At 34.9% G+C, this 14632-nt stretch overlaps 1 protein-coding gene across 7 annotated transcripts; it reads right to left on the bottom strand.

The window, feature by feature from the left end:
• LOC107648321 lies at positions 7 to 14064 on the bottom strand. Of its 7 annotated transcripts, XM_021104464.1 has the most exons (9): positions 13381 to 14044; positions 13061 to 13081; positions 12675 to 12725; positions 12568 to 12595; positions 12276 to 12462; positions 11714 to 11898; positions 11005 to 11075; positions 10383 to 10688; positions 5156 to 5178 (listed from the first exon to the last, which is right to left on the bottom strand). In XM_021104464.1, the coding sequence occupies exons 5-8, from the start codon at positions 12360 to 12362 to the stop codon at positions 10384 to 10386; spliced, it is 648 nt and encodes a 215-aa protein (XP_020960123.1). In that variant the 5' UTR covers positions 12363 to 12462; positions 12568 to 12595; positions 12675 to 12725; positions 13061 to 13081; positions 13381 to 14044; the 3' UTR covers positions 5156 to 5178; position 10383. The 7 variants fall into 7 exon arrangements, 6 of the variants coding, with proteins under 6 accessions (XP_016207720.1, XP_020960123.1, XP_016207721.1 ...); XM_016352235.2 differs by lacking the exon at positions 12568 to 12595 and having other exon boundaries at positions 12334 to 12462; positions 13381 to 14035; XM_021104462.1 differs by lacking the exons at positions 5156 to 5178; positions 12568 to 12595 and adding an exon at positions 6248 to 6685 and having other exon boundaries at positions 12334 to 12462; positions 13381 to 14038.

Genomic DNA, 14632 nt, shown 5'->3' on the forward strand with positions numbered 1-14632 from the left:
TCTACCTAGATGATGTTCTTGTATATTCTAAAGGAATAAACCAGCATATTCAACACCTAGAAAATTTTATTAATATTATAAAAAAAATGGTCTTGTCCTATCTGAAAAGAAAATGAACATATTTATAACAAAAGTAAGGTTTCTAGGATATGAAATTTTCCAAGGAACAATTACTCCGATTAAGAGATCTGTTGAATTTGCAGAAAAATTTCCGAATGAAATTATCGACAAAAAACAATTACAAAGATTTTTAGGATGTCTTAATTATGTAGCTGAATTTCTACTAGGAATACGAACTTTATGTGAACCTTTGTATAAAAGGCTAAGAAAACAGCCCCCTCCTTGGACAAAAGACATGTCTAAAATAGTTCAAAAAATTAAATATTTAGTAAAAAAAATTCCTTGTTTGAGTATACCAGACCCTAAGGCAAGTCTAATCGTAGAAACAGATGCCTCCGAATTAGGGTATGGAGGAATACTTAAACAAGTTCTTCCAAACTCCTCAAAAGAACAAATAGTTAAATATCATTCGGGTGTATGGAATTCAGCCCAGAAAAATTATGCTACTATTAAAAAAGAAATATTAGCCATTGTCTTATGTGTTTCACATTTTCAAGAAGACTTATTCAATAGAACCTTCTTAATCAGAACTAATTGCAAAGCAGCCCCTAGTGTATTAAAAAATGATGTTAAAAATCTAGTTTCTAAACAAATATTTGCTAGATAGCAAGCTATATTATCATGCTTTGATTTTTCTATTGAGCATATTAAAGGAGAATCAAATGCATTACCTGATTTTCTAAAAAGAGAATTTTTGCAAGGTATAAATGAGTAAGAAACATGCAAGCAGTGAAGATTATGGACCAACTAGCAACTCCACTACAAGATAAACAATTATCTATCAAACCCTTGACTATGTCATAGGTTGTTAAAAGTGAAAAATCATCAGCATCAACTAAAAGCTTATATGAGGTCCCTACAGTTAACAGATATATATTATTGCAGCCATCAGATTTGTTTGAAACTAAACCATTATCTGAAGAACATCCTTATCATGACAAATGCATACCTCTAAAAATAATGGCTTTAGAGAAAGAATGGTTTAAGATGGATAGAAGAATCCTTTATAAAACAGTTTTTCCAAATACTTTTCACTATCCTCCAACAAACATCCAAAAAACCCGAACCTTTTATGAATTTATCCTAGTAGACACAGGATCAATTGAATTAACTCATAATAAAGACTAAACCGCAAAAGATACAATATTCTCAAAAATTAAGATTATGAAAGTAATGACATTATCAGAATGGGAAAACCCTCCCTTTCATTGTAAAAGTTTTACTAGAAAATTTGAACCACAGTACTACTCTTATTATGATTATATAGATGCCTGGTGGAACACCTTATATCTTTCTCCAAATTTTCACTCTTGGTTCATATTAAGCACCAGGCTTTTTTTGGGTAGAGGGCTATGGTAATGCATTTGAAAATAAGTTAAAAAATAAAGCATCATGGACAATTTGTGTACTACCTCAATTTCAGCATCGCTGTCAAAATCATCAGACCCTATTTCTTTGTCTTTGGGTTTGATCTTGTTCGGTGTCACATCAACAATAGTAGGTTGCACACCCTGTCTAACCAAGTCTACCTCACCAATATCACTTAAGGGTATCGGACTATTCGCCGATTCATGTGGCTCTCTTATGTTAGGGTCAAACTGTAATTGGACACCAATGTTAAACAAGTCTCTTGGAACCATTTTCATCACATAATGCTTTTGGAGAATATATGGATCTTTCACATAAAAGCACTGGTGTGCTTGGCTTGCCAACGCAAATGGTTCGTCTTGGTAACATCTTTTGTTGAAATGAACATATGTCAAACCATAATCATCTTCCTCACCCATAAACCACTCACACTTAAATAACACAACTTTAAATTGGCTATAATAGTCTAACTCAATAATATCCATGATTCTACCATAATATCTTATATTGGCCTTGATTGGTTTTTTGTCCTTAACACTCGCAAAGCTTGTAGTTTTAGCCACCACAGTGACACCACTATTTTGCGTTTTTCGCATCACTTCTCGCCGCTTAGTATAAAATCTGTACCCATTGACGACATAAGCAAAAAATGATTTTGCAACTTTATTTGGACCCTTAGCCAACTGTCGTATCCAACTGGGAACATCATCCTTCATGGCACGTCCTGTAAACCATTCTATAAAGTCTTCATTCTGATCTTTAACGACGTTCCACTTCCGCTTCCTCTTGTCTTGCTTTTGTTGCTCACCATGTTCTCTACAAGGGATGTATATTATTACGTAATACTACCAAAATTAGTCTAAAGAATAGAACTAATGTGAAGTGCAAATTTACCTCACGTAAGGCTCCACGTTAACACAATTGTTCAATATATATGCATTAGCTTGAAGGAGTGACTTCTCGTCCAAAATAATTAGTTGCCCTTTTTTTTCCACCCAATGGACTTTCCTTGTTTGTGAACAAATTTGAATCAGGATCTTTAGTTGAAGTGCCTTCATCATTATTCTGAGATACTCTATTGAATTTTGTTTTCACTCCCTCATGCAAATATCTTGAACAAAAAGTTAAACACTCTTCAGCCAAATAACCCTCCGCAATTGATCCTTCTGGACGACTTCTATTACGTACATACCCTTTTAGTGTGCACATGTATCTCTTAATCGGATACATCCATCGAAACTGGACAAGACCACCTAACCTTAATTCATTAGCTAAATGAATAGGCAAATGAACCATTATATCAAAAAAGGTAGGGAAAAATCCTCTCCAACTGACACAAAGTCTCTACAATCTCTGACTCCAAACCATTAATCTCTTCTAAAGAGATTTCCTTTTGACATAGCCGACAAAAAAGGAACAAAAGCGAACTAGAGGAACAGCAACATGATCTAGAAGAATGCTCTTGATTGGTATTTGCAACAGGTAATGCAACATGAAGTGAGCATCATGAGTCTTGTAACCGTAAAGCTTTCTCTCTTCTTGTTGTACACAACGAGAAATGTTTGAAGCACTTCCATCAGGCAATTTTGTTTTCTTCAAAACCTCACAAAAAATGGATTTCTCCCCTTTGGTCATGGAGAAGCATGCTCTAGCAAGTTTAGTTCTTTTGCCATCCTTCGTATTTATTGGGTGAAGATTCTTTCGAATGCCCATCTCCTTAAGATCATAACAAGCTTTCGCATGATCCTTTATCTTTCCAGGAATATCCAATAAGGTACCAATTATACTGCCGACTATGTTTTTTTCGATATGCATTACATCAAGGTTGTGCCTGATCATATAATGCTACCAATATGGTAACTCAAAAAAGATTAATCTTTTTTTTCCATTGGCCTTTACTTTTGCTTTGTGTCTTCCCAGAGGCATTATCTACTGACTTTAGCATATCTAGAACCTCTTCACCTGTTAACATTCGTGGTGGACCCTGAATTCTGTTTTTCCATTAAAAGATTTCTTGTTAGACCTCCATGCATGATCAACTGGCAAAAATCTCCTATGGTCCATGTAAACTGTCTTTTAGCTATTTTTGAAGTAACAAAAAGAAGTATCATGGTTACAACAAGGGCAAGCTAACTTCCCTTTCGTACTCCAACCGGACAACATCACATACGCTGGAAAATCATTGATTGTCCAAAGAAGTGCATCATGCATTTAAAAAGTTTCATTCTTAAAAGAATCATATGTATCTATCCCTGACACCCATAGCTCCTTCTGCTCTTCGATCAATGGTTGCAAAAAAATATCAATATTATTTTCTGGTGAACAAGGTCCAGGTATGAGTAAAGAGAGCATGCAATATTCTGACTTCATGGACATCCAAGGGAAAAGGTTGTACACCATTAAGACAACTGGCCATGTGCTATGTGACACGTTCATAGTTCGAAAAGGATTAAAACCGTCACTTGCCAAACCAAGCCTCAAGTTGCGAAGTTCTTTTGAAAAGTTTGGGTAGCGACTATCCAAGTTCTTCCATGCTTGGCCGTCAGCAGCGTGCCTTATGCAACCGTCTTTCAAACGCTGCTCATCATGCCACCTCAACGCCTCTGCTGTGTTTGGGCACATAAAAATCCTTTTAAGCCTTAGTATCAAAGGAAAGTATCTTAAGGTTTTCGCAGCAACCTTATGAACTTTATTCGGAAGCGCAAAGTCATCTTTGTTGCCGTCCGTAGTCGGAGTCTGATTATATCGAGACTCTCCACAGATATGGCAAACTGAGTCATTTATGTACTCATTTCGATACAGCATGCTGTCATTAGGACATGCATCAATCTTTTCATAGTCAAGACCCAAGTCTTTAACCATATTCTTAGCTTTATTAAAAGAAGTGGGAATGTTCAAATCAGGTATAGCTTCTTTCAATAACTCCAAGAGGAAGGTAAAAGATGTGTTACTCCAACCATGCAAACACTTCAAGTGATAAAGATGAATGATAAATGATAATCTCGAAAATCCAGTAGTACAATTCGGGTATAATTCTAGACCTGCTTCGTCTACTAGCTTATAAAATCTCTTCACATCTTCATTCAACCTACTGTTCCCTTCTTCAAGATTTGCTGTATTTTCGAATGCATCATGCATCAACCCGTCAATATCATCAAGGCCACCTCGATCATCCATGTCACTATCTACAACTATTGGGATTACTGATTCCCCATTATTAATCCATCGTTTATAACCTTCGACAAACCCATAGCAAATAAGATGCTCATATACGTCGTCTCGTTCATGCCAATAAGTGTTTTCACACTTTGCACACGGACATTGGATTTCTTTTCCAACTGGTTTTCCAATTACGAAGGCAAACTCTAAAAAACTATTTACACTGTCTATGTACTCGTTCTCAAATCTTGGTGAATCCATCCAATCTTTTGACAAAACATGATTAAATCTAATAATACAAATATCTAAACTTACTAAATATGATCTAATAAGTCAATTATAGTGACAATTTAGCTACCATATACACACTTACTACCTAAATAAATAGAAGATCAAATTATTTTATATGACAAGAATGATATAAACTTACTGCTTAGTTCCTTTATTTTGAGATGCCATTTGAAGTTGTTATGCACTGTGCCACAACAACTAGTAAACTCCTTTTGTCTTTACCAGTCCAAAAAAATAATCCTGTATACAAAACAAAACAAAAAAATCAAAGGAAGGTAAAGAACATTCAATAGTAGGTAAACAAAATAATCACTTAATAAATATTAATCCTGAATTAATATAAAATACAAGATAATTTCTATTTTAAACTTCTTGAAAATAATCAGTCTTAAAATGAGACATAATCAAACATGTTCTGGAAAATATATGCAATTTAACAATTGAAGATTTTACATATCAATAATTAGAAAATATCTTGGGAAACACAGACCTATTTGAAAAATAAAAAAAATAGATACAAAAATCCTTAAATAATCTGAAATTATTATGTTAACGAAATCGAAGTATATAAACAATCTTACTATAATAATTGATAGCTAATATCTTGAGATATCCTTGCTCCTTAGCTTATATTAGCTTATATATGAGCAGGATAAAAAAGGTCTATACCCCAAACATTATATATGAATATATTTCTTCTTTGAACAAATTATGTATATCATCATTATAGAATAAACCATATAATTGATTTTCATGACTAGGAAAAGTTTTCTCAATGTTAGTTCTGCAGTTTATATATACTTACTTAAGATGGAAGGTAGTAATAATGCATGAAAAGTAAAATGACAGAAGCTATCTGTTTTAAAACATATTTATATATGAAAAGACAATTTTATTAGAGTATTTAAGATCCTATAATAAGGGATATAGCTAGTTCTTTTAACCCCCATTTTTTTCATTCTCAAAAGTCAAATTTAAGACTATTGACTAAAAAAAATAAGTATCTGATGAATACTAGTTAATTAAGATACTAGATCTCTTCTCTCTGCAGCTATGTCTTCGGATGAACACAGAATAGGGCTTAGCTTTATTAAGCTTATAAAGCTTGTTATAAGTTGTTAATTAGAAATGTAACAAGGCTATCGATATATAAGATTTCGGTCATGCATAATCATCAATAATATTATTATGATAAATCATGTACTAATTATCAGCTTAATAAGACTATATATATAATAATAAGCACATACAAATCATAATCATCAATAATATTATTATGATAAATCATGTACTAATTATCAGCTTAATAAGACTATATATATAACAATAAGCACATACATATCAAATATAGATAGATATATATATAAGGTTATTAATTAAGATGGAAATGAATTAGATGAAGTATGGTTGAAAGTTGAAATCTTGTGTTTGCATATTCATAAAGTTTTGCAGTGCTGGAGAATATAACAAGACCAACTTCTGCATCGCAGAAGATAGCAAGCTCCTTAGTTTTATTCTATTTTATAACTCAAAACATTCAAATAGATACTTCCTATAGATGATAAAAAATACATGATCCACAAACTGATGCAAATTATTTAACTCTCACAATGTCCAAATTCCCTCAGATTAACCAGTAACTTTTTCAATCACTCCCACCTAAAGCATCCTAAACTAGAAGACATGCCCTGATTGTAAAGGAAATTAAACTTTTCCAATATTTCTCAAAAGCTTTTTCACCAAACATCTGCAGCATAGCATTCATTTGAAGCAGTAAGAATAGGGTAGCATAGCATTCATTTGAAGCACTAAGAATAGAGTAGATGATACCAAGACACACATTTCACATGGAAAACATTAAACAATTACATGATCCTAAATAGAATAAAGTACTAAATTAGGAAATTAGAAAACTTATATACTAAAACTATAAAAAAAACAGCCGCATTTAAAAGGAGAATGTAATGAGAGACAAGCATAAATGCATCATACATAATATTCCTCTAAAATAACTAGACATATTAATAGAAGCAGCAACAGCAGTAGTGCTACAATAGATTACAAGCATATGCCCCTAGCTAATAAATGAACAAATTACAAGCCTTAAAAGTTGAAAGTTAAAAGTCAAACTTGCATTCCATTTATTATGCTTCGGTTACAGGGTATCCCTATATGTATTAGTACACTTTCAATTAGAATCATAGGATATGATATATAGCTAAAAAGCAACCCTAAAGGGACTCTCTGAATGTAGATCAATGCTCATTAGAATTGAAATTATGAGATCAATTGAAAAAACTTAGCTAATTGCAAAAACTAAACTAATTAAATTCTTGTGGTTTCTTTGCAGACATAGGGATAAAAAGCCTATCAGACAATTCTCTTATAAGTATTTATTCATATAATAATGAAAAATATATAAAAATGCATAGCTTGATTAAAAAAATGTGTTGGAAAATCATTCATGAAGAGTCTAGCAAAAATTGCGGTCAACAAACAAGACTATGGAACGTCGAAGAAGTCTGCAATATATTCCAACATGAAAGAGTAAGAAAATCATGCTTTAGTGGTTTTGTCTTCAAGATAAGTGTATGTATGTATGTATCAAAATATTGCTTTATGTATCAAAATATTTCTTACAGAGTACTAACATTGTATTGCAATGCTAATCAATTTTGCAGGATAAAATTCATAGATTTGAAAGCATGATTGTAGATATAATTCAAATTACAATAGATCCACGTATAATCATTATTGCATTAAGAAAGATGCCAAAGTTAAGGTTGCATGCTTTAAGAGAAAATATCAACACAGATCTTAAACGCAACAGAGTGTTTGTAGAAAAGAAAAGAAAGAAACTTACTTGGAATACTCAATGGAGTGAGTAGGTGCTAACACGAAGAGCTTTGAGGGCTTTGTAAACCAGGCCCATGAAGCTGGCGATTCGTAGATTTGGGGAGAGCTTTGAGGCTTCCACAACAATGACACTTGTACACCAAGCCCGTGAAGCTGGCGATTCGCAGATTTGGGGAGAGCTTTGAGGTTTCCACAACGATGACACAAATGGCGACGGGTTTGAGGCTTCGAGACAAGCTTCAGGATGACCCAACGGACGCCAATGACGGACGGTGTGCAAAGCGGAGCTGATGCCCAGCTTCACGGGTTGGAACAAGACGACAACGGACAGTGGGCTTCGAAGCTGGTGACCGGCGACTGGGTTTTGCACGACGAGAGAGGGGAGGAGGGTGCGTGGCTGGGCAGGAAAGAAGGCTTGGCCAGTTCTCATTTTTTTTTAACCCTAACTTAGGAACTTACGAGCTGAAGGATTGGGGAAATTTGGGGGGAACTTACGAGGGAATGGGGAAAGTTGGGGGGATGAGGGATTTTGGTTGGGGGGAGGGAGGGTGTTTGCACGACGTCGTCTGGGTAAAAAAATGTGAATTTTTAAAAGGAAGAGAAATGACGCCGTTTTGGACAAGGTACTCTATGGTCACCCTTTTTTAAAAAACCGTGACCATAGACCTTTTTTGGTCACCGTAAAAAACCGTGACCATAGACCCTTTTAAGCTACCCCCAAAATCGTGACGATAAACCACTTTAGGCCACCTCCTAAAACCGTGACCATAGACCCTTTTAGGTCACCATTTTTTGAAAAACCGTGACCATAGACCCTTTTTGGTCACTGTAAAAAACCGTGACCATAGACACCTTTAGGTCACCCCAAAACCATGACCATAGGCCCTTTTAGGCCACCCCCCAAAATCGTGACCATAGACCACTTTAGGCCACCCTCCAAAACCGTGACCATAGACCCTTTTAGGTCACCCTTTTTTGAAAAACCGTGACCATAAACCCTTTTTGGTCACTGTAAAAAACCGTGACCATAGACCCCTTTAGGTCACCCCGCAAAACCGTGACCATAGACCCTTTTAGGCCACCCTTTTTTAAAAAAACCGTGACCATAGGTACTCTATGGTCACCCTTTTTCTAAAAACCGTGACCATAGCTTTTTTTTTTTCGGTCACGGTTTTTTACCATGACCAAAAAAACCGTAGCCATAGACCCAAAATGTTGTAGTGATATATGGGTGTAAATATTCTCCGGCCAGTCTTGACTTCGCAGGTTGAGTTAGGAGCTTGATATTCTGTATATTTGGCCCTCTATTCCTACTTTTGTTATCTTATGCTTATTAATTATAGTTTCCTTAGCACGCAAGTTAACTCGTTTCTTGAGCGTTGCGCTTTTATTTCACGATTTTTATTTCATCTATTCTTCAAGGCTCCTAGTATATTATAATCTTTCTGCTATTATATGTATACATATTATTGTAGAGGTCGTAATACCACACCACCTTTGATTTACGGCTTAAGCGTAAAGCTCAGTGTGGTAGGGTGTTACAGTTGTTCTGCTGGTTGATGGTAGAAATTGAAAGCCACCTGGTAGCCGGAAGCTACCGTATATTGTCCTTTTGAGTCACGGCTCCAGGTAACGTAGTATTCCTCAGATTCTTCTATTTGTGTTTGCATGATTGCTAAGGCTATGTCTGCTCTAAAATTGCTTCTAATGAGTTCTGCATTCCATTACCTATTGTTGTTGAGTAATTGATTTACCCATCTTAAATCTGATTGAGAGTTGATTTGTTGATGGATTGAGATTGGGTTGAATAGTTCGAGCCATGAGTTCTCATAAATGTTGATTAATATCCCTCTGCCCACTTTCCACCTTACTCATTTCTCAAGTACTTTTCTACCTTCCAATAGGCTTCTCCAGGCCCATGATAGGTTCTGTCCCGGTTCTGCTTTTAGAAAAGATGAAAATCTATAGTACTTGCTTTTGTATATCTTGCTCACTAGAGAATTAGGCTTTGTTAACAATCTCCAACCTTCACTACATAATTTTTGTTTATTTGTGGAGGTTTTTTTTCCTACTTGTGGAGGTTTCAAACCCCCACAAAAAGAATTGTGGCAGTTTCAAAAATCTCCAAAATTTGAGGTGCCACGAGCTCCTTTGTGGCGGTTTTTCACAACCCCCACAATGTCATTTAGTGACGGTTTTCTATCCCTTTTGTGGGGGTTCTGTGCTAGCATTTTGTGGCAGTTCTTGGTTAATGTTTGTGGCGGTTCAAAACCCCCCACAAAAAAAATTTATATTTTAAAAAAAAAAACAGCTATTCTATGGGGTTTCAAACCTCCACAAACCTGTCAATATTATTTTTAAAATATTAATCTAGATGTTAGAATTACATTATTATACTACTCATCATTTACTATTTAAAAGAAATACTTAAACAAGACATTAAAAATGTAGAAGAAAATTAAAATATTATATATTTAAACAAAAGAAATACTTTAAAACAAAATCAATATAGTACATTACCATCATTTTTCAATCACAAAAGGCTAAAAATAATTAACATTAAAATTGAAAAGGGTACAAGTACAAACCTTAGAGAGTAGAAGGGAGTAGAAGAGCATCATCCCATATACTCAGAAAATACCCATGGATTAAACCTTCTTCATCTACTGCTACTACTTCTTCCTCGACTTCTTTTTCTTCATCTTTGATAATTTCGTCATCATCTTGCTCCCACGCCATGTTCATCTTAGTCATCTTCGTTCTGCTGCTACGACTCTGGATTTTGTTCGTCTTCTTTCTGTTGCTGTCGCTAATATTTTCTTCCATGTTATTATCAAAATCTCCTCTTCTTTTCTTTAGCGGAATTGCCTTCTCTACCTCGCGCCATCTCAAATCTAATATAGACATACAGTGCGTGATAATGCTTCATGATTTAATTTGAAATAACAAAGTATTAAACTCTAAACCTTTCGATCCGATAAATCCTAGATAAATTAAAAGAAAAAAAAAAGAAAGAAAAGAGAATTACTATGCTGCATAATGCAAATTCAGCATGCATTGCAACAATAATATTATTACTCCAGTTGTGTACTGCAGTAAATTTTAAAACAAATGAACATATACATAGATGAAGTGTTCAACGTAGTGACCACAAATTTCATGCATTCAAAAGTTACTTCGATGAAAATAAATTATTATTATTATTATTACCTTGTTTACAAGTGGTGCTTGAGGGTGAGAGGGCATCAGGTGGTGTTTCGGAACCCATATTGCATGCTTTCCTACGAACAAAAGAAGACCGAGAATGGCCCACAACTACTTATAATATATACACACAACACAAAACATGAATGAGTGTAGTATCTTGCTTTTGCTGCTTCTATTGTCATCTAACTTCATTCATGCATTGGTTATCACCTCTTTATGCCTTCTTTATTGTTGGTTAATAAAAAAGAACATAAAGTAAATCTAAAAACAGATGTGGAATTGAAAATTCCTAAAAGCCAAAATAATAATAATAATAATAATAATAGTAATCAGAATTATAAATTTGTTAGTTATATATTCAGTTCCATGAAAGTTCAAGAGCTTGGAATATAATCTGGACAAAACAATTCGTGAAGTCTCAGGCAGAGCAAGTTGGATGATCAAATAATCATATATGAGAAGTAAAGAACCAAAAAAAATTTGATGCTGTGATGAAATGGTTTAAGGCAATTACTTATATACTATAAGATGTACCGATGTATGAGTCAAAATAGACAATGATTATTGAAGATTGGAGAAGAGCAACAACAACAGTCTTATCGAGTGAATTATTCCTTACTACAACATCCACCAGCCCATGTTTCATTGCAGAGAAAAACCTGAACTCAAAAGTCAAAACGATATAAGAAATCAAGCAATGGTGGCAGATTACCTGCAAGTGAGGTAATTTTCTGATGGCAAGTATGGATGGTAGTTGGATGCAGTCCATTCCCCAGCTTCTTTTCCAATCTTGAATCTGCCAACTGGTTTTCCTGCTTGCAGAGCACCTTGAGTAACTGCATTCATTAATCCTGGTCCAGCCCCTGACCATGAAGTGCAATCCAAAAGATTTGCTATCTGTGCAGCACATGTATAAAACAGTAAATAATTTAAAAAGAAGATTTTATCAGAAAGAGATACAGAAGAGGATGAGACATCCTCATATAAAAACAAAAAGATATGATTAACACCTAAAGTGATAAGCCATGTAACAATGCTAGATTATCCCTTTGCATAAGTTAGGAAAAAACCAAAAAAAAACCCTTAAGCAGGGCAGGAGCTTTTCGTCATAGGGAAGCCAAAATGGTAATCCTATCCCAAATAAAATCAATATTTGAAAGGAATCATTAAAAGTCCTAGGGCTCATTTCCACTCATTAAAACCCTTTGCCAATATAACATATTCACAATTGTCTATGCCAGAAAGTAATGATGTTTTTCGGAATGCCAACTTACAGTATTCACAAAAAGCAAGCAAGAAGCAGGCAGGAAGTTACAGTATGAATTCACTTGCCTCTTTAGACAGCTCCTGTGCTTGCACATAATGGGAATGGCCAGGCCCCATCCTTGAAGATCCCAAATACACAACTCCTCTACCCAATCTGTTTATGAGTTCGTAACATCGATTGATCTCTTCTCTAACCTGTAATATAACCGAGCCAAAATTAAAGAGTCAGTTTATTGGCCACGGAGAAATTCCAAACATGTTTCTTGAGATATACACATATGAGAGGGGGGGACCATGCACATTGCCATTAACTTCTTTTCAAGGGAACCTATATATGTAGAATAGAGAACCTGTTATTACACATTTACACAAAGAGGTTGATCTATTATTTTGTTATTGTTTCTTACTTCATAGAGCTGCATCAAGCACCAAAGGATTGCGCTAGGATCTTTATGTTCCTGCTCCGAGAAAATAACCAAGAGGTGACGAGTGTATAATCAAAATGTGATGGAAATGTATGACTGTGTTGCTGCTAAATACTTGCAATCATGAACATATATAAAGACAAAAGAATATGCTATGAACATAATTCCACTTGAATGATTGGTGGAGAAAGCATATGAGATGGTAGCCATGGACTTATTAGGAGACAAGGTCATAAAAGAGATCACATGGTGTTGTTTTAGAAACCTAATTCACTAAAAACCTCACCACACAACTAAATTAGAAAACTTTCTAAACAACTGAACATAAACAAACCTCATAATCGAAAATACAAAAGAACAAATCATACCTTAATTTCGAGTCTGAGAGGCTGCGAATGCGAGCAGAACAACAAACAAGCAAAAAAACAAGTCAATTGACAATTCAATATTAGATTCAATTCGAAGCCAAAATCGCAGGAACTAATGGTGAAAAAACAAAGCAAAACCAAGAGCGTCACCTTTTTTAGGTTTACATATACATACATCGATAGATAACAGAAACGATTGATAATCTCAAAATCAGAGAGGCGTAATAGGAATAAGGAAATCAAAATGAAAGTGAATGTTGATTCCATATCTAAGAAGCGTTTGTGCAAAGAAACAGATCGAAGAGGAAGAAGACGCTAACCATTTTGGTTTTGGAGATTGAAGGAAGAAGGTGGAATCGAGTTAGAACACTCTCCGGATATCAGAATCGAAGTTCTTGAAGAGGTAGAACCAGCGGCAGAACCCGCCGCGGAAGACGAAGCAGTAGCGACGCCGCGCGGATTTGATGCACTCTAGTGACAGGGACCTGGCCTTACGCTTCCAGCACGGTGGTGCGTGGATGTAGGCTCAGATGCGGTTGAGTCAGCGGTGGCGAAACGAGTAGCTGGAGGTGCAGCATCGCGGCGTTTCTCTTCCATTAAAATCGAGAAATTCTGTTTATGGTTTGATTTGGGGGTTTCCCTATTCTATTTGTTTAGGTGTGTTTGCGGGAATGGAAATTTTAATCCTGTAAAAATAGTGAGAGTTCTATGTAGGGGAGTTTAATAAATTGTCAAAATGAACTATTATGGAGGTTGTCAGAAACCTCCTCTAAAAAACTCCCACAAATAAGTAAAATTGTTGTAGTGCTTGCTTAGCCAGCATAGCTAAGTTGAAGGCTTTTAAATTCTTAAAGCCTATTCCTCCTATCTTCTTGTCCCGACAAACTATGTCCCATTTTATCCACTTCTGTTTTCTTCCTTCACCATGCTGCCCCCACCAAAAATTTATGATTTTTTTCTGCAGCTCTTCAACCATTATGTCAGGGAGTTTGAAACAGCTTAATGTGTAAATTGAGATAGCTGTGGCCATTGCCTTTATTAACACCTCCCTTTTGCTTACTGACAGTAAATATTTTTTTTAACATTGCAGCCTCTTCTATACTTTATCCTTAATGTATACAAACGTCTATTTTTTGGACCTATATACCGCTGTTGATAGTCTTAAATACCTGTTTTGATTGCCCACATAAAAAATTTATAAAGTATGTGCTAGTGAATCTCGAGTCTAAACTGGAGTGTTTGAACTAAAGAACACAGAAAATTTATTTAAATTCACATAGTATTAATATTTTATTAATTAGTATGATTCTCTTCTATAAATTTTTATATAAATACAACCAAACAATATATCATGGGACATATATATTCATCAATATATTCAATTAATTTGTACTGTTATTTTTACTTGTCGATATATATTCATCAATATTTATATTAGGTATTGATGGGACGTGATAATATCCCATGGGCATTTTTGCCAATAAATTTATGAATTAATAAACAACATTTGAAAACATCAACGGCTAGGGAAGAGAGACACAAAGAAAAGGGAGGCGGAAGAAAAATTTAAGA

Source organism: Arachis ipaensis, chromosome B06 (assembly GCF_000816755.2).
Source record: "Arachis ipaensis cultivar K30076 chromosome B06, Araip1.1, whole genome shotgun sequence".
In the NCBI taxonomy this organism is placed as follows: domain Eukaryota; kingdom Viridiplantae; phylum Streptophyta; class Magnoliopsida; order Fabales; family Fabaceae; genus Arachis; species Arachis ipaensis.

Excerpts from the sequence above, each read along its gene's own strand:
- LOC107648321 (XM_016352234.2), bottom strand. The coding sequence starts at position 4,908 with ATGGATTCACCAAGATTTGAGAACGAGTACATAGACAGTGTAAATAGT.